At 37.4% G+C, this 26,289-nt stretch overlaps 2 protein-coding genes across 4 annotated transcripts in view; one reads left to right on the forward strand and one right to left on the reverse strand.

Annotated features, from left to right (window-relative positions):
* CMSS1 (cms1 ribosomal small subunit homolog) overlaps positions 1-26,289 on the forward strand; it is a 222,489-nt gene that overhangs the window by 6,221 nt on the left and 189,979 nt on the right. The gene's annotated exons all lie outside the window — the stretch shown is intronic.
* FILIP1L (filamin A interacting protein 1 like) overlaps positions 1-26,289 on the reverse strand; it is a 187,638-nt gene that overhangs the window by 4,452 nt on the left and 156,897 nt on the right. For all 3 annotated transcript variants that reach the window (XM_064644276.1, XM_064644277.1, XM_064644278.1), the window contains one exon: positions 12,019-14,770. In XM_064644276.1, coding sequence (XP_064500346.1) covers positions 12,019-14,770 — 2,752 coding nt within the window. The remainder of the gene's footprint in view (positions 1-12,018; positions 14,771-26,289) is intronic.

Raw genomic sequence — 26,289 nt, forward strand, 5'->3', positions numbered from 1 at the left:
TATATACCTTTTTCAGTCGAGCTCAGGGTAAAAGAATTTCAATGAAGAATTTTTATAAAAAACATGAAATGGAAATGGTGCTCAAATTAGAAGAGTAGAAAACAGTGTCAAAACTCTGGTAGATTAAGTATGAATAAGAATGAGCTAGATCAAAACAAGGTTTGGGAAACAACTTCCTAGCGACCATAAAGTAATTCCTGCCTGGAATTACTTAAAAAAAAAAAATCACAATTCAAGAGCCTGCCATTTACCTGTAGCTAATTGCATATGATAGGGGTTCTCAGAGGGATAAAACGGAGCCAACATAAGATCATTGCATGTGCTCATGGAGGAATTTGTGAAAATTTGCACATCACGTTTGTGCTTAATGGATCATGAGTAAAGAAAAAAAATCAACCTGGGTTTAATTGGAGTTTGAGAACAAAAAGATAGAACAGTACCAATCTCCCAGAACAGTGTGTGTGTTTCTAAGAGTTCTGAAGGAGATGATATTTAAAATTGCAGAATCCTTATTAGTGGTGTGGAATCCACCACTGAAATTGTTGGCGATGCCAGAGGAGTGTGATGCCACTTTAGAGTAAAGCTTCACAAAAGATTCTGAAGTATAACTGCTGAACTGATCAAAATGACAATAAGAAATAAGATGTTCACCCACATGGCTACTAATTTTGTGATGGGAAAACATCCACATTTCTTGTCGAGGATAATATTCAAGTATGTTAGATATTGTTATATAGATTTATGGTGTCAGATTGTCTAATGATGAACAAGTGTTTGTGCAGTGTTTGTGAATGTTCCCAGGCACCGTAACTGTTAAATTGGCAGTAGCATTGGATTGTTTGAATAGTCCACACTGTGGATCTGTCTCTGGAAAAATTTGGAGGCATAGCTTGAGAGCTGGTCCAGAGGAAGGTTCATTTGGCATAGGTAGTTTGTATCCAGCTAGGCTGCTTTGTAAGTTCAAGAAGTTTCCTGTAGTTTGGGTTGACCCATGTCTAAGGGAAAGATATAGGAAAGCCTTTAACTTGCTGTTGCAGGTGTGACCATGTAACATTTTGATTAAAAAAAAAAAGACTTGATAGTGGTCTCTAACAAAAGAGTATAGTTTGAAACAAAGTCTGTGTGGAAGCTGTGGAAAAAGAAGGAAAGTTCTCATGGTTAAAAGGGGATAGAAAGCAGAGCAGAGACCTAGTTTTAATAGTATTGTGGAGACAGCATCTAAACCTGAGACACTCTGGTATTCAACATGTTCACAAACTGCATGGAAAGACAGTACTGAAATGATAACATTTGCATATGGTGTAAAAGGGAGGTTATTAGAAGCAGAGCTGATAGTTCATGGTATTGAGTAAGAACGTGATAAAAATGTGTATCAGTTCAGTGTTAGCAAATTAAAAATAGTATATGTAGGGAAAACTAGTTCCATACAGTAGTGACATCTATTGTCACTCAGAACACAAGATCTTGGAGTCACTAAATTGTCCTCATTGCTCAGCGACTGGCAATTATTAAAAAAGTAGCAGGCAGTTAGGAATTACTAGGAAAAGAAAAAAATCAAACCTGTCATTTTTTTAGTGTGTAACTCCAAACCATGCCTACATTGTAAGTGTTTTGCAGAGTTCTGTCCAAACAGCTGAATGGAGAGGAAAAATGAAGAAAATGTGGCAAAGGCTGACACTTATGGAATGTTTTCTGCATGAAGATTAATAACATACACTAGGCCTTTGCAAGTTTGGGAAATAGATTGTGGTGAGAAAAATAAACAGCAGAAATCTAGCCATAGGGAAGTTCTCAGATGCCTGAGAGGGCATCCACTGAAGGTAGGTTAAAGGTATGTGGAAAGTATTTTCCCTTGTTAATGAGCTGTGAAACTCTTTGGAACAATTTTTGAGTGATGATATAAATTGGTTTGGAGAGAGTTTAGACTGCTTCGTGGCATCCATCAAGGACTGCTAAACACAAAGATGTGATGTGGATTTCAGCTGTGGATGACTCTAAGTTGTAGACTGCTAGAGGCTGGGTTTAGTACTCTGTCTTAAAAGTTTGTAAGCAGTTACTGCTGGTCACTACCAAAGATGATATATGTAGTCTGAGTAAAACGTGTTTCATATTTTTATTTTAAAATCGGAAAGTTTCAAGGTTTTTTTTCGTTTTTTTTTTTTTTTCTTTTTTAGTGTATTGAGAAAGGAAAGAGTTTGACTTTGAAAGTGAATAGGAAAAAAGGAGATGCCTTTTTCTTTGCCGTATTCTTAAAGATTTTTTACCGCTAGGTGGCAGCGAAGTTTTCCTTTTGCACCGCACCACGGCGTTTTCACTTAAACTGGACTGAAACTTGTCGTTAAATGCTGAATAAAAAAAATTAACATGCATTTTCATTACAGTCTTGAATGTTAACATTCGTATTGTTAGTATGCACCCCCAAACCAAAAAGCATTTTGCTTCAGTTCCCAAAGGAAACGTGTTAAGAAAGAAGGGGTTGATGTTGGAGGGGATAATTATGTTACTGCCATATGGCTTCCCTTGAGGAATGAGTTGGAAGAGTTTACCTCTGGCTGTGTGATGTGGCCTGGTAGATGAGGCACAGAATTGAGAATAAAATGTTTGGGTGGGCTATTACTAGCAGGCTACTAGTAATTAGAGACTGATGTAATTAGAGAGATGACAGAAAACGTGTCTGTGTCCCAACTACAAAAAGAATTAGATTAACCATAATTTTCTATGTATATTGAGATGAATAGATAAAAATATCTATGTAGAGTCTTGTGTACTGAAGTGTGATTGTATCTCCAAGAAAGAGTTGTGTTTGGTTGTTTGGTTTTGGGGTTTTTTTCTGAGAAGTGTTCCAGTTCAGAGATTGCATAAGATTAAAAGTGGTTGGAGTATTCTGTCTGTAATTGATTGAACAACTGTGTTAGTACTTCAAGAAGATATTTGTAGGTCCAGATTCTTAAAGTTTTTGTGCATCTAAATAGTATTTAGGCTCTAAGGTTTTATTAAATCAGTGGGAAGTCAGGTGTGAAAATACCCTGGCCTATAGTTTGCACAAGGAGTCTGGAAAGCACTTGGAAGTAACTGTATATAAAATTCTGCATTGGTTTAGTTGTACGTGTACTGAAGCTGCTTGTGCAGTCCTCCTAGTTCCTTCCCTACTGGTTAGTATAGAGGCACATAAGCAGATACATTGGCTGTGGCATGCTTGTACCTTAGGATGTCTGTTTTGTTTTTTGGACAGACCTGAATGACTAAAAAAACCCTATAGGTAGATTTTGGTGGGCTTTTTCAATTTGATTTTTAATTCTTATCTAGGTATGGGAAATCTGTGTGCATACCAAGAATCTCTTCGAGTGTATGCACCCTTTCTACCAATTTATTTTCACCTTCAAGAGGAATGGGTTTTAGTCTCCCTATTTTTTTTGGACTCTCCTTAGTATTCTGAATTTTCTGGCTCTGTGTTCATCATTGCTGTTTAGTTATTGCTCCTTGAGTTCCCATATGTAGGCCACTTTTTATGTCTGCTATCATTCCAAGGAATAGAAGAGGAAATAAGATATGTTTATCCTTCAAAAAACAAGCTGAGTTGCCGTTCATGTTCTGGAAATGCCTTGTTTGCATTAGTGCTCTTGAAACATCCCTAGAAACAAAATGTTACCTGGGAGCGACCTATCTGAGTTGTGCAGTTTTCTTTTACTTAATGTGTCTAAACACAGTTAGGTAAGCATCAGTAAGTAATTGCTGTAATAGCAAAGACAATTAACCCCAAAGACATTAAACCATCCCAGTTTTTTAAATTATAAGATTATGTGGTATGCCTGTCTGTAAATATAACAGCACCATGCTAGTTTAAGGCAGTAGACTCGGAAAATAGCAAAGTTTTTGTCCACAGTGCTTACAGTTGTAGAAATAAGCAGTTAAATCTAATTTTCAAGACAAGCAATGATCTAAGAATCAAGAAAGCTGCATTTTCATAAGGATCTTTTAACTTAATTTTTCAATTAACTTCTGAAGTAGACATCAATCACCTGTAATAGGAATTGGCAGAATAAAGGGTGTTAGAATGAGAACTCATACACAGAGGATGTGTTTGTTGTCTCAAGGTGAAGCAGGTACTTCAGGAGTGGGGACAGATACTGCACAGGTGACAATTGTGACCTTCTCACACATAACTGTGAAAATAGCCCTTCTTAATTTCAGGAAGCCAACTGAGAAAGCATTCTTTGAAATACCAGGATATATATACATACATATATATACACCTTTTTCCCTCCCCCACGGGCACAGAGGTGGCTTATTTTATTTATATGGGCCATCAGATATTGTAACACAATACAGTGATTGCTTTCTGGGGAGTGGGCTAAGGCAAGCGTCTGTGGGAGTGTCAGGGAGAGAAAATATTTCTGTTTCTGTGCTGTTAAAGTGGTTCTTCTTTTGGTACTAATTTTTTCTTTTTCCTTCTGAAAGCTTTGCTTCCTGTTTGAACTTTATTCATTTAAATAGGGGGGAGCATGTGGTACTTCTGCTGTAAGTTTTTTTATTTGCCTTTCTACAGTCATTGTATAATTTGATCAAGGAGAAATAGCTTTAGATAAGGTTCTTTCTCACTGCTTAAATTTTTAGTTTAAGAAATCTGAGCGAGTGTAGTTTTCAGCTTTAGTGATAGTGGCCAGAGAGTGGTGCTGAAGATCCTTTACACTGAAGACCACATATCTGTGTGTGTACAAACATGCCTCTTGCCAGACTGAAGCTTGTTTCTGGATGGTTGAATGCAGTCAGAACATAAGACAGGTCTGCAAGTGAGAATGAGCTAAGATTAAGTGATAAACACGAATATTCCCTTTGGTCTCCAAACCCGATAGCTTTGGCTGAAATTTCCGGTTAGGCATCCTCAACTGCACAGGGCATTCAGATATTTCCTTTTCTGTATTTGTCTTTCACTAGGTCCTGTAATTTGTCTTCTAGGAGTCCAAAGTGAGAAGTCTCAGTTGCTCTGCATTTCGTTTTGTGTAACCCACTTGTGTGGGTGACTATACTGAGATGTGCAAGCAGGAGCAGTATAATCCTTACACTTTCTGCAATTGGTAGGACCTTTGCCAGAGGGTTGTCTGGCTTGGCTCACTGCATTGTCACATTATAAACAGCTCAGCAGAGGGCAAATTATTAGTTATCTTGTATAGTTGTAGTACTTGAGCCATTAAGTGGGAGAGCAGTTGGGTTTGTTTAATCTGGAGAAAACAAAACTGAGAAAAGACATGATAATTGTCTTCTAATATGTGAAAGTCTGTTGCAGAGAAAATAGTTTTCAAAGTCCAGTGGGGGGATAGGAAAGCAAATACTGCATTACAATTTCAGCAAGATCAATTTACTTTAGGAATTAGCAAGCTTCTTAATGGCAAAGTTATTTCAGCCCTGTTGCAGATTCCCAGGGTAACTGTGAAATTGTCATTGCAGAAGTTTCTTAGAACCATATAAGCCAGGTTTTTGTTTGGAAGGGCTTAAGTCAAGTTATACTAAAGGAATAGGCTGGAAAATGTCCTGAGGTCCCTTTTAACCTCAGTTTTTTGTGTCTTCTCTTCTGCTGATATTTGGTCTATTACAGCACTCTTGATTTCAATAATATGACACATCTGACAGAAAAATCTGTATTAATATTAGAAATTATTTCTGTATATGTGACACAATTTCCACTAATGTACTCAAATGTGTCACTGCACTCTTATTTTCTGAATACCAAGCTTAAATGTACTTGCTGGTAGCGGGGAAAAGAAGTGGGATTGGAGGCAGAAGTTGTGTTCCCAGTTACTAAAATTCTTTTATGTGCCTTGCTTTCCTTGGGACATGTCTACAGTGGGAAATGTATGCAGGGAGAGGTAAGGTTATGTTGTGGGTCAGCTCCCCTAGGACAAGGATTTCCCTGGGGCTGGTTTACCAGCATCATCATGGAGCTGGTGGTTCTCTGAAATGAACAGTTGTTTGCTGTGAGTTGTCTTCCCTTTGCCTCTTGAAAATCAGAGGGGTCTCGGGCACCTCGTTAGGGCACCTGGGGGTCCCTGGGAGCAGAAGTGGTGTGTGGCCGTTTTACTGAGTCCTAAACACGCTGCAAGAGTAATTCTGTCCTGCAGAGGGTGGTGCCGGCACTTAAATGCTTCTGCAGGTGCTCAGCTGTCAGTGCTTTTAGACATAATACAATTGTGTGGGATCATCACTTCACTTGGTTTAAAGCTGCACTCCCATTTATTGAGTAAGATTCTTGACAATGAGTATCGTTTTGTACAGATTGTGGGCAGGTAGAGATATTTGTGTTTTGGTATTGCTAAGTTATGCAGTTTTTAGAGATGTTTGGAATTGTGCTCGCACCCACTCACAGCTTTTAATGTGAAAATGTCTTCATATCGACTGTTCAAAAGCTTTGAATATGTTTTTCCCACGTTAGTGAATATATATGTTGAAAAAGTTTACACGGGTAACCAGATTGGACTCTAATGCGTTCTGCATGGAGAAGGAAAAAGAACCCTCTGCTTTTACCATTGTGGCTTTTTCTCTGGCTGTGAACAGGCTGTTTTCCTCTGGGAGGGCCACGTAAAAAGGTGTGTTAATCAGAGTCCTATTTTTAATATATATATAATTTTTCTAATATATGTAAGTATTATAATTAAAATTAAAAACTGTCTGCCTTTTATCCAGTTAAGATTGATGTTTCTACGGGATAAAACATGATCTATAGTGGCTTGAGTATGAGGCGATAAAGGATAAGGAAATATAGATACTAATCACAATCCATGTTGTCATGCTCATATTTTGCACAAGTCAGTTAACTTCTCTCACAAAAGAGATCCAGAAGGATGTTAATGGGACTGATAAATGTTTGTTGTATATTTGAAGTGCTGTGTGTGATGTATATGCATCCTAGATTGTATCTCGTCAGACAATAGTGGTAGTATCAAAGGTGAAGGGACCAGGGCTTTGGCAGCGATTGCAGTATAAAGTGCTCATCCTTTTCCCTTTTTGCTTGTCCCTTCAGTTATGCTGATGTAAACTCTTCTGCAAAGCTGTGCTGTGAACGGGATTCTACTTTGTTGGGGTTCTTTGTTTGATTTTGTTTGTTGTTTTTTTTTCTTTAATGAAATTTGTGGAGTGTGGGGGTTTTGATTTTATTTATTTATTTTTAATCGAAGTTAGTTTCTTGACCTGCCTCACAATACTGCCTTCCTGAACAGTGGTGACAGCATAACTGAAAGGGCAATATTTTGTGATATAGGTTGTGGCAGGGGTGGGAAAGGGAAGGCAGCTTCTTTTGCCCATCCCACTGTGAGGACCCTGTGAGGTCAAGGCACTGTGTGGCAAGTGGAGAGACACTGAATGAAAGAAGTCTTTCCTCTTGTACTCAGAATTTGCTTCTTGAGAGTACTTTGCTTAGTGGTCAGAAGAGAATCATATTCAGTTGTCAACTCTGATATTTGAGGCTTTCTGGGTGCCCACAATATGATGGGTCATTGGCTGATGTGCTGTGTACAGCACAGAGAGAATTCAGCTACATCTTGGGGCTACTGGCTGCAAATTTGTGAAAGCACTTCGTGCTGCTTAAATTTTTGAGATTGGTCTTTTTTTCTTTTTTGAGCAATTTCCCACTTACAGTACTTGGTGTTAATTTTAAAACATCTCTATATACCCACTTGTGCTGTACTTGAACCATAAGATCTTTCTTTCTTCTGTTTCTTGGTAACATAATGTTTTGGTTTTTGCTTAAGCCTGGAGATTAGGCAGTTGTCAGTTTTTGTTTTGCCTGTCTCAGTGTCTGTTTCCTAGGGACAAAGTCATCCTGCAGATGGTTACTCCGTTTCCATCACCTAACCCTGCAGCATCCATTCAGTCTTATTCAGAAAGTAGTGCTGTACAGTTCTGTTTCTCATTATTTTTTTCCCCAGTGTGAGGAGCACGCCTTCTTAAGCTTTGCATGAAATGCTTACATACAGATCTTTTTTTTTTTTATTACAGCCTTACATTCTGTCCCCAGACACCATATTGTCTACAGTGGTTTGGATCAGGAAGATTAGCTGGCTGCTCCTGTAATTTTTGTCAATTCTGTTTCTTAATTAGTGACTTACAGGCAGTTTTTAAATAACCTGAAATACTATACTATGGGCACTTTGCTCTCAGATTACCATTATTGCTTCTTATTCTCTTTTTGCTTTTCCTCCTTTTCCTTCCCTTCCCTTCCCTCATCCATCTTCCCTGCAAGGACAAAAATTGCAAGTATTTCTTCTGAAATATTAATTCACATAAAAAGAATGGCTTAAAAATGCTAAGCACCAAAGTGTTTGTGTTGCCTTTGCTAGTGTCCATTTGATTACTCACTGAAATAAAATTGAAAAGGGGCAGGAAGGTGGGCTGGTAAGTGCTGTCATTTTTTAAACTGTTAATCCTCTCTTTCTTTTCCTGGGAACTTAACATCTGGGGAAAAGAGTAGATTTTTAGACTTGAGGGGAGACGCTTGCCAAGGGTTTTGGAAAAGAGAAGGGTTGATATTATGATCTGCTGAAAACTGCTTTTACACTCTTTCACAGTTTAATCCCTCTGATATTTGCTGCTCACCATGCAACCCTATTTCCCTTTAACATTCAAATGAATCATTACATACCTATCAGACTTCAGGCTTTGGAGCAAATGCTGAAAGGAAAAGCATCTCAGCCTCCAAATTAACAGCCATACTTACCATTTATGGAATGCTTGAAATTCCTAGAAAAGCTTCCTTACTTGAATTTTAGTATGATTATGCTTGATATTTTTGTTCAGAGTGCTTGAATCAATTTGCAGATAAATCATTAAAATTTCTCTTTGCTGTTTTCTCTTTGTCTGCCAAGGAAGCAGGTGGATATTCCCACTCAGCAAAATGGAAATAATCTTAAATATGGAGTGATGATCTGAACAACTTGAAGTTAATTTGTATATCAGCAATTTGAGTCCTTAAGCTGTGCTTTCGATTTGCTATTTTATGATAAAATTACAGCTAACTTGTTTCTGTTTAAACAGCTAAGTTTCAGCTCTCAGCAAATAACATCCAGGTGTTTATTTTCTCTGCCTGGTGCTTTGAAATGGATCTTGGGAATCTGAAGAGGAAGAACCTGTTTTATTCTGCAAACCTTATTTTCAGGCAAAATAATTATTTCATTTTTCATCTGTGGAAATGACTGACAGAAACTGTGCTGGGAAGTCAATTAAGATCTGCACAAAGAATGTTTTATCAGTAGGGGAATGTAAGCATCCCTTAATCAAGGTGTGTTTTTAGGAAATGTAGCATTTTCATTTACATGCAGTGCTGATGCTTCTTCCTTTGGAGTTAATGGTCATGAGTGGCTGCTTCCTTTGTCTTTTGGTAATTGAGCAGTTACTAATAAAGCATTACCAGTTTAAGACAGGGACAGAACTACTGTCCTGTTTAATGATTAAACTTATAAATGGTGTGAACTCTCACCTTGGTTTTGTATTCAAAACTTAGCTTTAAAGTCTGAATGTCCTTACTCATAATAGCTTGGTCATTGTCCAAAGGACTAAGTGTGCTTATTGCTATGTCCTGATTTGTGCTTTTCTTTTATAAGATGTTGTAATTGATGGCCAGGTGGTTAATGATCAACACATTTCTGTGTATTTTGGAAGGCAGATATGAAATTATTTTTTTTCTACAAGCTTTTTAAGTCTAACTGAAGAAAATATTAGTGCCTCTGGAGAACGACTGTTAATCCTTTAATTTTTGGAGAATTTGGTGTCTGTTGGTATGCTGGCAAGTGGGTACTTCAAACACAGTAATTCAGTACCATGCTTGTAATGTGTTCCTGCAGAGATCTCAGGTATGGATCAGCAGGATATGCAGTATCCCAAAGAACAGAAGTGCAGAGAACATGTACCACTTTTTGGGTTTGACTGAGCCTGGGGGTTAAGAATGTGCAACCTGAACATAGTTAAGGAACTTGTTCATATAGTTAACACATGCTAAAATTTCTATAATCTTGACTTGCCAGACTTGGCTGCTGTCTTGGTCAGTAACTTTTGCTGAAGCTGGTGTGAGTTGAAGTATGCTTTGTACGGTATGAATATGCACCTCTTCTGACCCAGATCTTAGATCTCACTTGTGCAGCCATGGAGATCAAGTGAGACAAAAAAAGGAGAAAGGACCTCTTAGGAAGCCTTCAGGTTATGTCTGACATTAAGATAGGCTTGTGCAGGTCCACATTTTGTTTTTTAAAATTGCCACTGTTCAACTGTAATACATATGTTTATATCCATTTCTATCACATATCTTGTGATTTAATATTTTTTCTTCCCATTAATTTTACTGAGGAAAAATTGTGTGTAGGTAGTGGACTTTGATTTTGAATAGAAACTGTTCTAAAAGCAGTTATTATCTGCAGTTGTAAACATTTAGATTCCTGTCCATCAAAAAGACTTAAAATGATAGAAGTCCCCTTGTTATGTGAAAGCATGTGCCAAAGTTCTTTGCTGAATCTGTTGCTGAGTTATACTGCAGAAATATTTTTTTTCTGTGGGTAATATACGCAGAATAAAGATAAGGATTTAACGAATGGGGACTTTCTGCTTACTCGCAAACTTCCTTGTTGATAAGAAGGTTAATTTTTTTTTTTTAAATAGCACCCCCTCAAAAGCAATAAGTATCTAGGCATTTAACTTTTGAGAATAAGAGCAACTGTTACAATTTAGATTTGCGGTGTTCAGCCTTTGCGAAAAATAGATGTTTGAAAGGGCATTCCAGGTCTTCTGGACTGATTTGCATTCAGTGTGAAGTTGATCTACCACTAGCAGTATTTTTTAGGAGGTTAAAAATGACTGTGAAGCACATGTGTAAAGAACAGAATTGATTACATTTCTGTCCTTCTCTTAGGCACAAATATGTAACCATCACTGAAATACCTTAACCTGTTTTGTCCATTTTGTGTGGTAGTCCTATTTATCCCGGACCTAGAGGCCTACGTGTTTGGAGACTTGATGTAGTATTGCTTCATAATGCTCCTATCAACTTTTCTCTGCCTATTATGTGAAAAACATGAAGGTATGCCATGGTTTGGTACTCTTGTTTCTTTTTCAGTGGACCTGTGTGATGTATATTGCATTTCAAACTGATGGCTAAGAGCTTAGATGAAATTTGAATATTATGGTCAAATCCATTCATCTGAATTATTGTTTATGAATGTAAGTGTTGCTGTTTGTTGTTTTACAGCATACCTAAATGATTGCAATTTTTCTGTTGTATTGGAAAAAAACCCCTTGTTTGGGGAGAAATATTTTGTGATACAAGCTTCTGAACTCAGTTCACATATTAGAAAGTTTACAGGAAAGTTTAAAAAAAGTTTTAACCAAACAGTGTTAAAAAAGATAGGGAGGAAGAGTGGTAGTTGTGCTCTGGAACTTATCACGTATGCATCATAAATTTGTACTGAGATACAATACATAATATTTTGAGTGTTTGTGTGTGATGTACTGATAATTATCTGAAATGAGAGGGCTCGGAGGAGTTGGGAATAGCAGGGGAGATAATGAATTAAGTCTTATTTGAAATTAGCAGGCAGTATTATGGCTTAATTCAAATTCTACCATACATGCAGAAAAATACAAACCACACATAACAAACAAAAATATTCAGCAAGCAATGATGAAAATAATCAATTATTTACTGTTTTTTGTAATGTTAAAATATTTCACCAAGGCAAGTTGCAGTCAAAAGTAATGTGAGTTATTTTGAAAATGGCAATACATAAAGATGCATTTATACAAGTGTAAGACTAAATATTTTACATAACTGTATTTTAATGAGAAGATATACAGTAAGTGCACACTTGATAACACTAAGCAGGCAAAACTTAACGTTAGTTCCATATACCGTTGTAGTTCATGCACAGATCTTTCCCAAAGTAAAGAGGCTGTTCCAAATAATTCTTGCTGGGATGAAAAACGGGATGGGTTGCTGGTAAGGGTGCTCAGCATGGATGGGGGTCAGTTATAGACATTACTTACTGTAATTTGTGATTGCCGTGGAAGAGGAGTGGCTGTTGGTGTGATAGTAATACTGCTGGTGATTTTATTGGTGGGCTTATTGGGTAGGCCATTGGCTAGTGCTGGAGTTCTGTTGTCTTGCACTGGACTACAAGGGCTGATGGGCTTGGAACTGGTGAGAGCTTGGACGTAAGGACTTCCTAAATGAATGTGGATTTTGTTATCCTCAGTAGTTATTACACTTGATCCTGTACTGTTAGATCTCTGAAACTGCCATGATGACTGCCTGTCTGGGGATACTCTAAAAACAGCGTGCTTGGCTCCCATTTCCAAAGGCTCCGGGGAGAGAGTTTGTTCCTGAGAACTTGAGCCGGGTAAAGCCAAAGGGGACATTGTTCTTTCAGGAGTTAGAGAACCACACGATTCAGGCGTTTGAGATCTTGCAAAAGTAGTCATAGTAATAGGAGAAATTACGTGCTCTGGGGTCGTGTAACCTTCTCCTGCTTTCGATTTTACAGGTGTTAAGGAGGCGTTTTGAATAATGGTTATTCTTTGCTTTGGAGTGCCACAGTTGGGTATAACCGCTGTGCTTTTGTAGGAGTGAGGGCTTTCAGTGGTAGGACTAGTTATTTCAAGGGTTGCTGTGTTCTGTCCATGATCTGGAGTTACTTTTATGTGAAGAGGTTGGCCAGGTGTATGGCTTAGCACTAGATCTCCAGTCTGTGCACAGTTTCCATTTTGCTTTGTATGTATCTTTCCATTTTGAGGATGGCTCTCTTTGGACTTCATCCACGGGATCCATAATTTTTTGTTTATGGCATTGACAGTGGATGAGTTGCTTTTGAAAGCCGCTGTTTGTTCCTCCTCATTATTGCCTTTGTCCTCATTATCACTGTCTTCATAGAGCTGCCCATTTATGACTCGCTCTAAAGGCATGAGCGTTTTGTAATCGGGTGGTTCATTGTCTGCTGGATCAGTTTGGATTTCTTTAGAAAAAACTTGCACATCAGACATTCTCCTTCCATTGTGACCAGGCCTGAAGTTCTTGCTGAAGGATCTGTACCTCTCCAGCTCTTTCCTGAGGCTTTCCATCTCTCTCGCTAAGTCCCTGTTCTTGTTTTCTTGCTGGAGAAGTTTCCTCTGTAAGACTGAATGATCGCCTCGGAGGTGGCAGATTAGCTCTTCTGTTTCCATGTACTCATGCATTTTTTCTTTCAGTGCATCTACTTCTCTGGAAAGATGACTGGATTTAGCTTCCTCTTCTTTAAGCTTCTTAAAAAGGCGCTGCTCCTGATTGGACTCTGCCTTTTCTGTTAATTTATACCTAGCCATTTCCATTTTCACAGCTTCCAGCTCCTCTGATAGGAGCTTGGCTCTGTCCCGTTCATTGACATATTTTCGTTCTAGACACTCAAATTCATCTTCAGTTTTCATAAGGTCATCCTCTATGGCCTTCATTTCTTTGAGCTTCTGCTTAAGCCTCTCAACTTCTTGAGAAAGCTCTTTGATTATGTTGTTTTCCTGCTGCAAGGAGGTGCTAGATTTAGTACCATCCTTAAGTTTACTTTTAAGAAACTCTTTTTCAACATCTTCTAGTGATTGGAGTCTTTTTCTTAGAATATTCACTTTGGAAACAAGATCACTTCCTTTCTCCTCTTCTGCTTTGAGTTTGTTTTTCAGTTCATCTCTTTCTTTCGTCACGCTGGACATTTTTTCCTCTGCATCAGATTTTGATTTCAGTGCCTTTTTACTTTCCTCAATTAGTTTTTCTGTAACCGACATCACTTTATTTTGTTCCACCTGAAGCTGAGAAGTTGCAGCTTGAAGCTTTTCTTCTGTTTGCTTTATTTTTTCTCCCATAGTTTTTCTTTCATCCACAAGCATCACTGTTAGGCTTTTCAGCTTTGTCAAATCTTCTTTGAGTGTAAACTCAGTTTTTTCTAACTTACTTTCAATTGCTTCAAGCTCACCAACTCTAGCTTTTAAACCATCCAGCTCGTGGGACAGCTGCTTTGTTAACATTTTTTCCCTTTCTAGATTGCATTTCAGGGAGTAACATTCCTGTTTACTCTTGTTGAAAGCGTCTTCTAGTTTCTCCAGCTCCATAATTCTTTTGTTAAGTTTATCGACTTCCCCTTTAAGGTTCTTGCTCTGTGATGCTTCTTTTTCTAATTTTTTATTAAGCTCTCTGCACTGATCTTCCATTTTTATGAGCTCTTCATCTTTTCCTTCCATCTCCAGCAGTCGTTTCCGTAGTTCTTCTACTTCAGTCATAAGTGTGGCATTGCCACACTCTCCCTTATTTATCTTATCCCTTAGGTCTTGCAGTTCTTCTTCTGCTTTTCGTAGAGATTTGTTGGTCTCTTCCAGCTCATCGATTTGTCTGCTGAGAGCAGTTAATTTCAGCCGGAGCTGGCGATTCTGACTGTCTTCGTTGGTTAGTTTGGCCATCATTGCTTCTTGGTCTTGGGAAATCTTACTGCTTTGGGCTTGAAGTTCAGCCTCCAGCCTGCTGGCTCTCTGTTTCTCTTCTTGAATTTTTGCTTCAGCAAAAGCCAGCTTCTCATGTGCTTGCTCTGTAGAAGTGGTTAGTTCTTGAATTTTTTTACTTTGTTGATTCAACTGCTCAGTGAGTCTTTGCTGTTCATCCACCACCATTAAAGCAAAAGATTTCAGTTTAGTTAATTCTTCTTTCAGTTTAGCTATTTTCTTGTTGTTTTCCTTCTCTTTTTTTGCCTGATATGCTGTTTCTTGTTCAAGAAGCTTTTTCAATCTGTGGGAGGAAAAAATATTGTATTTTGTAGCCATTTTAATGGGCATTTAAAAACACACTTGAAATATTATGACATGCCAGATGTGCATGTCCACTTTAACTGCATGTGCACTTGTAACTACGAGCAGACCTCTCCTTGCAGCATCATTTGGAAGTGCCCACTGGCCTTACTTTCTATTCAGAAGTTCTTTTGTAATGAACATTCATTTAGACTTAGCAACTTCAGTAATTCTGCATCTTTGATTACATTTTTAACTTTTGACAGGTGGCAGTGGAACAAAACTATTTAGTATTCTGCACTGGAACTGCACTTACCTTAGCTGTTTGCTGAGGCTAGGTATATGCAAAGAAATGTGATCATTATAGAGTTTGAGAAATCAAATCAGTGCAGTCCTCAAGGGCAGGCATAATTTACAGCATCATCAACCTCCTAACTTCGTTACTTATAAACCATCCTGATGTTTTATGATTAAACCTCGTAGATGTTCAAGGAGGTGAAGGAAATGTAGCCACATTAGGCAGTTAGTCAGGCTAATGTGAATTTGTAAGCAGCACATCAGACCAAAATTAAACCATGCAGGTAAGTCAGTCCTCAGTGAAAATGCAGTATCTGACCCTGTATCAAACATACACACACAAAAATACAGTCAGCAGATAAACAGGTATTCAGGTTGTGCCTTGTGAACTTAACAAAGCCCAAATGTCTTGATGGTAGTTAGGCTTGACTTCAGTCTTTTGTCCAAAGCTTGCAGATATGCTTAAGTGTAACCCTGCTTTTACATGATTCTTGAAGATTTTCATGACGATTTTCCAAAATTAGTTTTACAAGTTTATGTTGCATCTCAATAAAGACTGAGGATTAACATATTTAATTTGCTAGAGACTTGGGATAAGGTTGTGCATTTGTTTAAACCTCCAAATACCTCAAGTAATTAGGTTCTTTTGTAGGCTTTCCTTTGTCAGGGAGATGTTTGTGAAGAAGTTGGCCTAAAGTATGATTAGGTTTGTCCAGCACATATGCCTCCTTTCAATTACATTTTTCCTACAGCCAACCTATAGGTATATTCTGGTATTAAACAAAAGTCTGAAAAGCTGAGGTCGAAGTAATAAAGTATTAGAATTTGTATGTCTCACTGTTGTTCATATGTATGGTACAGATTGAATTGTGTAGATCATGTGAGGGAAATGACCTGTGTTATCAGGACTGTGCTAGTACAAAATGAATATTTCAGCACTCTTTAGCTGAGGCCTCTTTGTTTTTCCCCCCTCTGAAATATGATGACAACTGTCTAGAAGTTGCTGCTGAAACTTAAGATTCCTGTCCCACATTTGTCTACGGTCACTATTGTGATGCCCTTGTCCAAGAGATGAGTCTTTACAGCTTCCCACTGACAAGTTCTTGTTGCAGCCATCCTTTTAGTTCAGGAAGAGCTTAGATAACAGCCTCCTTTGCTCAGCTCTTAATTAGCTGTTGACTGACTGGAGGCATATATTTCTGGGCAACAGACTGCCTCAGCAGCATCCCCTTTGGCAGCATTGTGGTTTTCCAGCACAGAGAGGGGAAGTCCTTGCTATTCTACAACTGTCCATCAGACTTGTCCGATTTAATGATGATATTGTATAGAAGTCCATGGCTATAAAATTTCTTAAAAGATCTTCACAGTCCCTGCTGTTTTTATTTTAGGGCCTAAGTTGCACTGCATTGAATGTAATGAAATGCTTTATATGAAAACATGACAGGATAGAACATAGCCATAAGCAGAGTTGAAATCAAAGACTTGAAGCAGTCACATATTCTTTGTAACAGTCAATTAACATAATGGGGAAAACAGACATGAAAAAGCAGAAATGTAGGGGGAGAAGTTTTCAAAGTTAGTTTGAAGGAATGCTACTGGTTGGCAGAACAAATAAATGGGGAGAGGACTGCACGAACTTCAAAGGCAGCTTTTTACTGTGTTGATGGTATATAAACTTCTGTCCACTTTTCAGTGCTACTTTCAGTTTGAATTCTTTTTAGTTTAAAAATCTCTCTTCTCTCCCCACCCTTGTCTCTAAATGCTTTAGTAGTGAAGTTCAATTGATGATTTACTGTTGCCATAGATATAAAACCATAACAGAAGCACAACTAACAATTTCATTTGGAATTAACTCAGTTTTTGTGTGTGTTTGAAGTTAAGACATATTAATACTGTTACTGAGACTTATTAGCATTTGATTTATTTTAACTTGCTTCAGTAAAATTGGTTTTTGTAAGGCAAATTTATCTGTGGTCATTAATACTTAGGTTAATCAGTGTTTAACCCAACATTTCTATATTAACTAGTTAATACCTCTCTAGCCAAGTGAAACTCTAATGCTCCAGTAACTCATGCCTCTTAAATGGCTTTAGAAAGAAAGCCCTTAGGTCAAATAGTAACAAACAATTGTAATATTCATGGGGATGCTATATATTTTTTTAATGCAAATAAGATGATTGTGGATACATAATAAATTTTAAGTTGACACTCAAGTCAGGTCTGATCAAGTCTGTGTTGCTTGGGCAATTTGAACAAAATGCCTAAATTACTGGTACCTGGATTGTTGTATAAACTGATAAGGATTTTCAAGAGATTCAGTTTCTTTGGTCATGCCAAAAGACTTCAGGTATTTAAAAAATGCTTCCTTCATTCAAAAGATAAAATGCAGTTTTAAGATAAAAGCCTGTTTTAAGAGAACAGACTCTCAAGCAAATACGTGTAATCCCTGAGGTCTGTTTCATTTTTTAAAAAATACTTGTGTAAGATCACTTGACTGAGGTTAAGAGCATAGTGCAGAAGCTGTGAGTTAAAGGGTTTTAATGTGTTTCCAAAAAGAAAAAAGGGATGTATTAAGCATGGTAAATTTTTTGCTACTGTGTTATTACGTTTTTGCCTTTGTTTTTGGTAATATCTATAGCTATACATAAAATACCTCAACAGTGCCAAATAGGTAGTGATTTCTCGGATAGAGTTGAGATTGATATTGAAAAAAGTCAACTGGCTGTCTTTTAATATTTGTACAAGAGTTTTTCCTTGACTGCTGAATTCCTCTTTCATGGTTCAGTAGGTCACAATGTCTGTCTCTGCACATATACACTTAGGAATGGAAGAGGACCCTAAAATGTTTGGAGGAGTTGGTGTTATTTATTTGTTTGCTTGTGTTCTTAAATTAATTGCTTAGTTTTGGTAAGTTGTTTTTTTTTGGCAACTTTTTTTTTGGGAACCTGACTACTGTGGGTGAATGCTTGATTATGTATATTATTTGAATTAAGCAAATTGCAGGCTTCATTGAAGAAGTTCTTTAACTGATTATAGCACAAAGTGACTTTTATCACAAGATAAAAATACTTTGTGCTAACTTCATCTAAAATACTCTTTCTGAAGAAGAGTAGTATCCAGAGTATTTGACAGAGCAATTTTACTAAAAATATGCGAAGGTTGAAAAAGCTGACTTAAATAAATAATAATTTTACGAAAAGAACAGGCACTCCACTGTCATTTTCATTGCCAGTTGAATTTTATCATCATGTAATTTAGTATGAGGCAAAGGTGGGTATATCATTTGGTCAAAGCTTTCACACAATTCTAAGCAGCTGACTTCGCAGGACTACAAGAACCCTTTCTGAATTGGGCCCAGCAAAAATGGACATTGGAAATTGTTTTTATGAACATGACTGTTAGGTAGTTAAGCAGAGTCTGGGCATTGTCATTACTTTTTCTTCAGAGTTTCTGTTATAAATTATTGCTTTATTGTGGCTTAATATTGTTTGTAATACCAGTCGACTGCTTCTTTATGTCCTGAAAGAAATTGTATTTCTCAGCTCTCCTCGGTCCATTGTAATTGTTTTCCTCAGTATGCATCCTACAGCTTCTTGGTGTTAAGGTCATGCATTCAGTTGTGTTCCATGTTTTTTTCCAAGTGCACATAGCTTCAGCTACACGACATTACATTTGGCAACATAATGATTGTGTTCTCTACAAGATGTGGAGACTCCCATAACAGTTCACTGTCCTGGCGTCATGTGATGACATTTTGTCTTTAAGTGGCATTATCCATTTTCTGGGTGACATTCATTACATGGATGTTGTTTCATTTATGTCTTTACAGGATTCTAAGAGGGCTGCTTTTCCTTTGAGTTTCATGGAAACCAAAGAAAGCATGGGAGACTGAAATTGCAAGACTTATTTCTTATTTGTTTTAGTTTGTTCTGGAATGAATCATTATTCTCTGAATAATAAGAATAAAAATGATTTAAGCAATGTCATAGTGATAACTTTAGAAAAGACTACGTTCTGTAAGGATGCAAGTAAAATAGGTGATGGCTTGTAAAGCTCTGCTTTTATCATTCCTTCCATCAAATGAGTTTTTAATATACACATTATCCATATTTGTATGCGATCATTCTACAAAAATGACTGCGATTTTTAATTTCTGCGATTTTTTTTTTTTTAAATCATAAAGATACATATTTTTAACTGGCTCTTGCTCTTCATCCTTCCCCATATAAGAGACATGGTTTACTAGAGGCTTTACAGGTTATAACATGAGGGAGACTTGCTTCTAAAGTTTTTGGCCATATACTTGAGTTTCCCTGGTACAATGCAAATAAAAGCACTGAGCTGAAAGCTTTTAAATGTAGATGAAGTCATGCCTCTTCCTTTGAGGCATTCTTCCCAGTTAGCAGTAAGACGTGGTCTGGCCCTTAATAAGAGAAGAAACATGCTTCATCATTTCTGGTAAATCTTACAAGTTGTTGTAATTTTTTGACACCAGTGCAGTTAAATATTTATTTTTGTAAGAAAGCCAGTCTGTGCCTTCCACAGTTTATTGAAACAAAATTTGGATTTGTTAAAATGTTTCTGGGTTTGGGGTGGCTATGCATTTTTTTAATTTTTTTATTTTCCTTTGCCTATAGTTCTACTTATTGATGTGCAGTTTTTATGAAGACATATGCTACAGCTTTTTTATGGCTCTCTATTATCTTTATTAATGCTTCTTTTTTCCCCTGTCATAAAGAAAGTCAAAAGCCTTTGGAATTACAGCAGCAACAACATACCATAGCTGTTGTGTAATCTGTTGGCTTTATCTGAATCAGTCAGCACTTCCCAACAGAATGTGAACACTTACTCTAAAATTTGTTTTCCAGTAGGGTAATTTATATATGTAAATTTCAAATAATTAGGTTGTACTAGGATGCAAACCTCCACAAAAGGTGTCTCCACTGCAAGAGACTGTGTAAGGCAAATGTCCCAATAAGGAAATCTATTTTGTAAAGTGAGAACTTTTAATGAGGGGGGTGTGAGTTCTGCTTATTACTCCACAGACTATCACAAAGTAATTATCGTTTTATCTGATGCTTAAAATGCTGACTTGCTTTACAAGTCTTAATAAAAGTCATAGATGATGAATGGTATTGCCAGTTCTGGGTTAACGGGCAAAAATTCAAATGGATAACCAGATGTATTTAGCTGTGATGCTGAGTAAACATGTGCAGATAATATATGCTTTTAAAAATTAATTAATCTGGGACACTAATGTTGTTTGTAACCATGATTTCACAACTACTAAGCTGCTGCAAATTCTTCCTGGTGATATAGGGATATTTGCACTCATAAATGTTATGAAATCCTGTGTAAATTCAGTGGCAGTAAATGGTGTGAGAAACTTTTAGCAAATTTATGTTGGTTAATTTAAGACCAGATTAACTTCCAGTTTGAGTAATTTTACTTCATCACTAAAATTCTCTTTTATTATGAAACCTCAGTTTAAGAAAATAATTTTCTGTCTTGAATTAGATTTCCAAGATGTTCTTGGAAATCATCTATCCAAACATCAATCTTGTGTAAAAAGCATTAATGCTTTCTGTGGCTGTAAGGATTCAAATGTGCAATGTGATACTTATTGTGATGCTCATTTCTAATCTTCTAATGGCAGCCATCTGCAATGCCTGAGATTATGGTAGGAAGGTGGGAGCGGGATTTTTAGGTGGGATTGAAGAAGTTGCTGTCCTATGAAATTGTTGGCAGGTTGGTTTTTTTTGATTTGTTTTTTTCCTTGACTATCTGTCCTGAAAAACAATTTCAAATGAACACTGACTCGACAAAACCACAGTATTAATGAGCTTTACTTGAAGTTAGCCTTAAAAACTCTGGGTCCCAGAGTTCAGCTGTTATAAAACACAGCACAGTGAATTGTGAGCTGGACTCTGATGTGTCACCATTTTTGAGATGCACTCTTCTTTCTTCTTCCCTCTTTCTAGACTTAACAGCTATTTCAGGTATTCTTTGAAGTCAGTATCTATTAGTGTTGGCATTTCAGTACCGTATGATTGTACATGTAGCATGACTGTTAATCCTCTTCTGATTCTAAATGCATCAATAAGGTAAGCAGCTCATGGGAATACCCCTTGGGTTTTGTTAGTTAATAGTTTGGGATTTTTTCATGTTGCCACAGTGCACATTCAGCACCCTCCCTCCCTCCCCCATCTCTCTCACTCTCTCTCCACACTGCCTGTAAAGTCAGAAATAAAGCAAGTCATTTCAGATGCAACACCAGAATTTGGAACTCTTTAAATTTACGTCAGCCAGAAAATTATAGTTTTGCAGATGGAAAGCTTTTAGGAGGAAATGGAAAGATGAACCACAAGAGATGTGGTATAGGGGTCAAACCAACAAAACTGAGGCAGAACTTCTCAGTTACTAACTCAGGTCCTGCTTCTGTCTTGTATTCATCCTTAACAAGTAGAATTTTGTGCCTGAACCTCAGATTTATCAAAGTGGAAAAGCAGTGTGAACTTACTGTAACAGATTATTTTGAGAATTAGTATTAACTCATATAGGTTTTCAGTGTAAAGTAACTACACAAAATAAACTAAGACAACTGCTGCTTTTTATAATTCATCATTTTTAAATGTTGTCATCATTGAAATTATTGCATTTGATGCTTTGATGTTACATTCCAACAAGTTAAATTGATGGGAGAGATCTTGAGTCTTTGTGAACCTGAGTTTTGTTTGAAGTGTATACTTTAAGCATTCCTTCTAGAACATTATTGCTCCACCACAGTTATTGAGCTGTTTTTAAATCACCAGTGTTATAAACCACTCAGTACTGCAGAGATAAACAGGACAGGGCTTAATCCACCCCCACCCTACCACCCCCTACCCCATGGGCAGGTGGATGGGTTTGCATTTTCTGCTCAAGTGTCAGTGCTAGTAGTGGGTACCACTGCATACTGCTGGGATCCTGCAATACTGCTAGGATTTACCGAGGGAAAAATTGTAACAGGAGTTAGCTCAGCTCCTTAAAACAGTCTTTTAGAGCCCTGTCTTCACCCCCATTCCCCGTGGGAAGATTAGGCACAAACAAGGGAGTGCATCTTGCCCACTGATGATCCCAGCCATGTGTGTTTACTTTGTACAAGGCAAATGCAGTTATCACTGCCATGCTGTATTTACTGTTGATGGAAGTGTAATAATTGGAAGTCTTGAGTTTTTGTCTTGGCTACTTATTCTGCATCCTTGAATTGAGAAGTTTGCAGAAGTTCTGATTCTCTGAACGAGTCAGTTGCTTCAGCTCTGTGTAAGTTTGCAAACCGTAATTTAACAATAATAGTTATCTGAGGTTTCTTTAAGCTATTTCTATAGATAAGTCTTGTGATTTTTTTATTCTGTATGTAGCATCATAATGTGTAGGTTCAAAGTGGATCTCTTTTATGGACTCTTTTTATGGGAGGGGCACTTGGGAAAATAGGTGCTTTTCCGGTATCTGATTCACCTGAGGCAGTGCTGGTGCTGCTGTCTTGACCAGAACTGGTCATAACTGTGCAGGGATCCAATTTATCCAAACTTTCTTTTAACTTCAATTAGTTAATATTTTTGGTATGACAGAAAATGGCACTCAGCCAACAATAACACATCATGTTACTCAGAGGAGACTGGTTAGTCGTAAATGTCATTTTCCCATAACATTTGCAGGAACTGGATGTTCTCTAAAACAATTTTAACATAAGTTTGATATAAAAATAAATGTCTGGGGCCACATTTTCGTCCATGGGCAAAATAGGCACTGTGCCTATCTCTTATGCCAACCATGGCCTTATTTATATATTATCACTCATCAGCAGTGGTAAAACTTAGAACTTTCCATCCTGCCGTGCGCACTTAGTCTTTTGAACTGAAGGCATCCTGCTAACGGCTGCCAGCCCTGGATAAGCTGCTCAGTCATACAGTTACCACTGGCTTCTAGACAGGTGGAACTTGGCTGCAAACTTTGTTGTGCCCTCCTTGTGCTCAGTGCACAAGACAAGAATTTATGTGCTGAAATTTTGATCAGAACCATCTAGATTAAACATTGTGTGTTAAATAAAGTTAGTACTGAATGGGACTGTCAGGGAAGACTGAGAGTTTGTCATCATTTGGAAGAATTGGCTCTAGTTAAAAACAATTAGACATTTCTCAGGAATTATTATATAGATGGTGTCACTGCTTTGCAGGAGGATTCAAATTCCTTCTTGAGGGTCTTGTCCTGTTCATACTCATAAAATCTTTATTATATACATACATCTTTAAGACAAAATCCTAAGCCCTTTTTCTGGTGTGCTTATTGCCTGAAGTAGCTCTGTGTATGTGTATAGTAAACTCTGAGTGTTTGGGTGGTACCCTATTCCTTCTTTTTTGGCAGAAAACATAAATTTTAATTATTACTGCAAAATTAGCTTGAGGTATTTGAATTTTCCTTGATGCTATGTTGCTTGAAGCAGAGCAGTTGAGGATTTCCAAATAGGCAAAAGACTTTTATCATGTTTACTGCGAGTTGCAACTTTTTCTAGTAGCCAAGGCTGTAAGTAATAAGAGCAGCCATAATGCTCATGTCAAACAGAAATTTCACTTTGAAGCTAAATGTGTTTCCCATAAACCTGATAATGTGAAGGTGTCCATTTTCTCTAAGATGGGCTTGGCCAGCACTTCGTCTTGGAGGACACAGGTGAGAGAGATGGTAGCAATGCATTGCAGCATGGTTAAATAGCTAAAGTTAGCTTTGAAGCTACAAATGATGAACAATTCTGCCAGTTTCCTCTTTTGTACTGTGTGACTTTCAGAAATTGTATTAGAACTATTCCTGATGCATTACAAATTGCTTCTGGGTACCATTCTAGGTATTGAACCTCTGCAGTTACAGCAACTTTGCTACCTGGGAGATAGTTCACTTTCTTGCTATCTGTTCTAATGCTGCTAAAGGTTTGGAAGTTGCATTTTCTCTTGTCTCAGCAGGCCTCTGGCCACACTGACCTTGAAGTACTTGATGAATCATCTCCTGGTGCAAAGTCAATGCACCTTTTTGTCTAAAACATGTTAATCCTTAGCATAAGTGCTCTTGTTCAGGATTTAAGTTTACATGGTTTCTCCAAACTGATCCTCTTCAAAACACATTGTTTTAGACTATAGGATAGGCATCGATATTGGAGACCTAAAGATGATATAGTCTGAGAATTTATTTAATGGTTATAGTTCTAACCAAGGTTTACTTCATAGATTTAATTGACATATTTAAATAGCAAGGAATAGTTTAAGTAGTCTCCTCACCTGTGACAGATTGTTTAACGTAAGAACATCTTTTACTTTCAGATCTGTTGATTATGATGTGTTGAGGTAATATTTTTCCATTTTTGTGCAGCTTAGGGATTTCACTGTATTAAAGATCAGATACCCTGCTTAAGAGTAAAAGAAATTGGGTTCTTTAGTCATATGCCCACTCAAAGTGCCAATAACAATGTTTGGGGTGGTTGTGATGTTTTGGTTTTTTTAGCTACTTGCATGTGTGTTCAGCAGTTGGAGTAACTTGCTTGCTTTGGAAAATAAATGTTTCTCTATTTCCTAGGGAAAAAACCCTAAACTGTTGGGATGAAAAAAGTGGATTTAACTAGTTCTAGCTATTCTGTGACCAGTGATTTTTCAAACTCTTAAAATTGGTCTGAGCAGTCTTCCTAAAGCCAAGGGAGATAGTTATTTTTTCCATCTTTAGTTGTTTTCCAGTGTTCTTTGCCTTTCAAAAACTGTCATACAAAAAGACTTTTTTTAGGAAAGAGGAGCGTCATGGGCATGTATGCTTCCCTTTCCCCTTCATGTGAACGACTTCAAGTGTTCCCTGTTCATCAAAGAACTGTTAATTCAGTTGAACATTCTGTGCCTTGTTATTGTACCTCAAATTGATTTATAACTCAGTATAATTATGTGACATTTGGCTACATGCCCTATATGATCTCTTTTTTTGCCTCTTGGCTGATAGTCTGTGATGTTCAGGTTATATTTTCTTATTTCAGATCTCACTCAAAAGGAAGGAGCCGTAGCATGCTTTTATGTACAGTATGTTTGTGATGTAATACATTTTATCTTTTATCATCAATTTATAATAGGTTTCAAATGTTGAAAATAAAGAGATAGTTATCTCTAAACAGAACTTGCAAGTTTGGTTAACTGCATTAGTCTAGATATATAAGAGAGAGTAATTTACAAGTTATAAAATGTTACCATGGCAATTTCTGATTCCTCCCACCCAGTTAATCCTGATTGAAACAGGGAAATGTTCTATTTACAGAGATGACAGTAATCATATGGAGCTTTAAGTGAAGAGGTGGGAACAAAGCAAGGGCAAGGAGACACCTTTCAAAGTGGCTGCTCCTTTGTATACCCAGTTACATTTTCTTCCCTCCTCCTTTATAGGGGTTTGCAAAGTTTGTAAGCTTGAAGATTCCTGTCAGCTGTTGTCTGCTGCTTTCCCAGAAGGGAACCAATGTGTGCATCTTTTGCTGCGAGCCTGAACATTCCCCACCAGTTGGTGTTGTCCCTGCACTACCCTTGTAGGCAGCTCTTTGTCTTGGATTGACCTATACTGAACCTGTACTTGCTGACTTTACTTTAGAGGCTTTTCGTCCCCCTGCTCTGCTTACTCATATGTACACAAATTACCATGCCCATTTATATATCAGATATGTTTTAAGAAACACATATTTTAGAAGTTTTAATGCTGCCAGGGTTCACAGTGGCCATTTCATTGAAGGCAATTTGGTGTTTAATTTGGGAATGATAAAGGGCTGCTAGTGCAAAGACTCTTCTCTTTACATGAGAGAGTATATGGTACTGTTGTGCAAGATGAGAAAATGTTTCAGCTTTGAGCATTTACAGATTGCATTTTCCCCCCCATCTTCCTACATCCGAGCCTAGTGTGTTCAGTGTTGGATTTCAGATATTTAGATTAGGGTTGGCTGCCCCAAATGTGGAGCTGTTACACCCTCAGGTTCAAGTGACCAAAATTTTAAAAATGAATTAGGCTTATATAAATAACTTTCCTTTATCTAGGTATGGATATGTAGCAGAATGGCTCTACTGACAGGCAGAATGTGCTTGACCGGGGAGAGCATTTTGACGTTGAAACCAAAAGCAACTGTGGCATTTATTAGGCTTCTTCTGAGAAACCTCTGTGTAGCTAAGTAGAATAGAATCA

The sequence above is a fragment of the Pseudopipra pipra genome, chromosome 2, assembly GCF_036250125.1.
Source record: "Pseudopipra pipra isolate bDixPip1 chromosome 2, bDixPip1.hap1, whole genome shotgun sequence".
In the NCBI taxonomy this organism is placed as follows: Eukaryota; Metazoa; Chordata; class Aves; order Passeriformes; family Pipridae; genus Pseudopipra; species Pseudopipra pipra.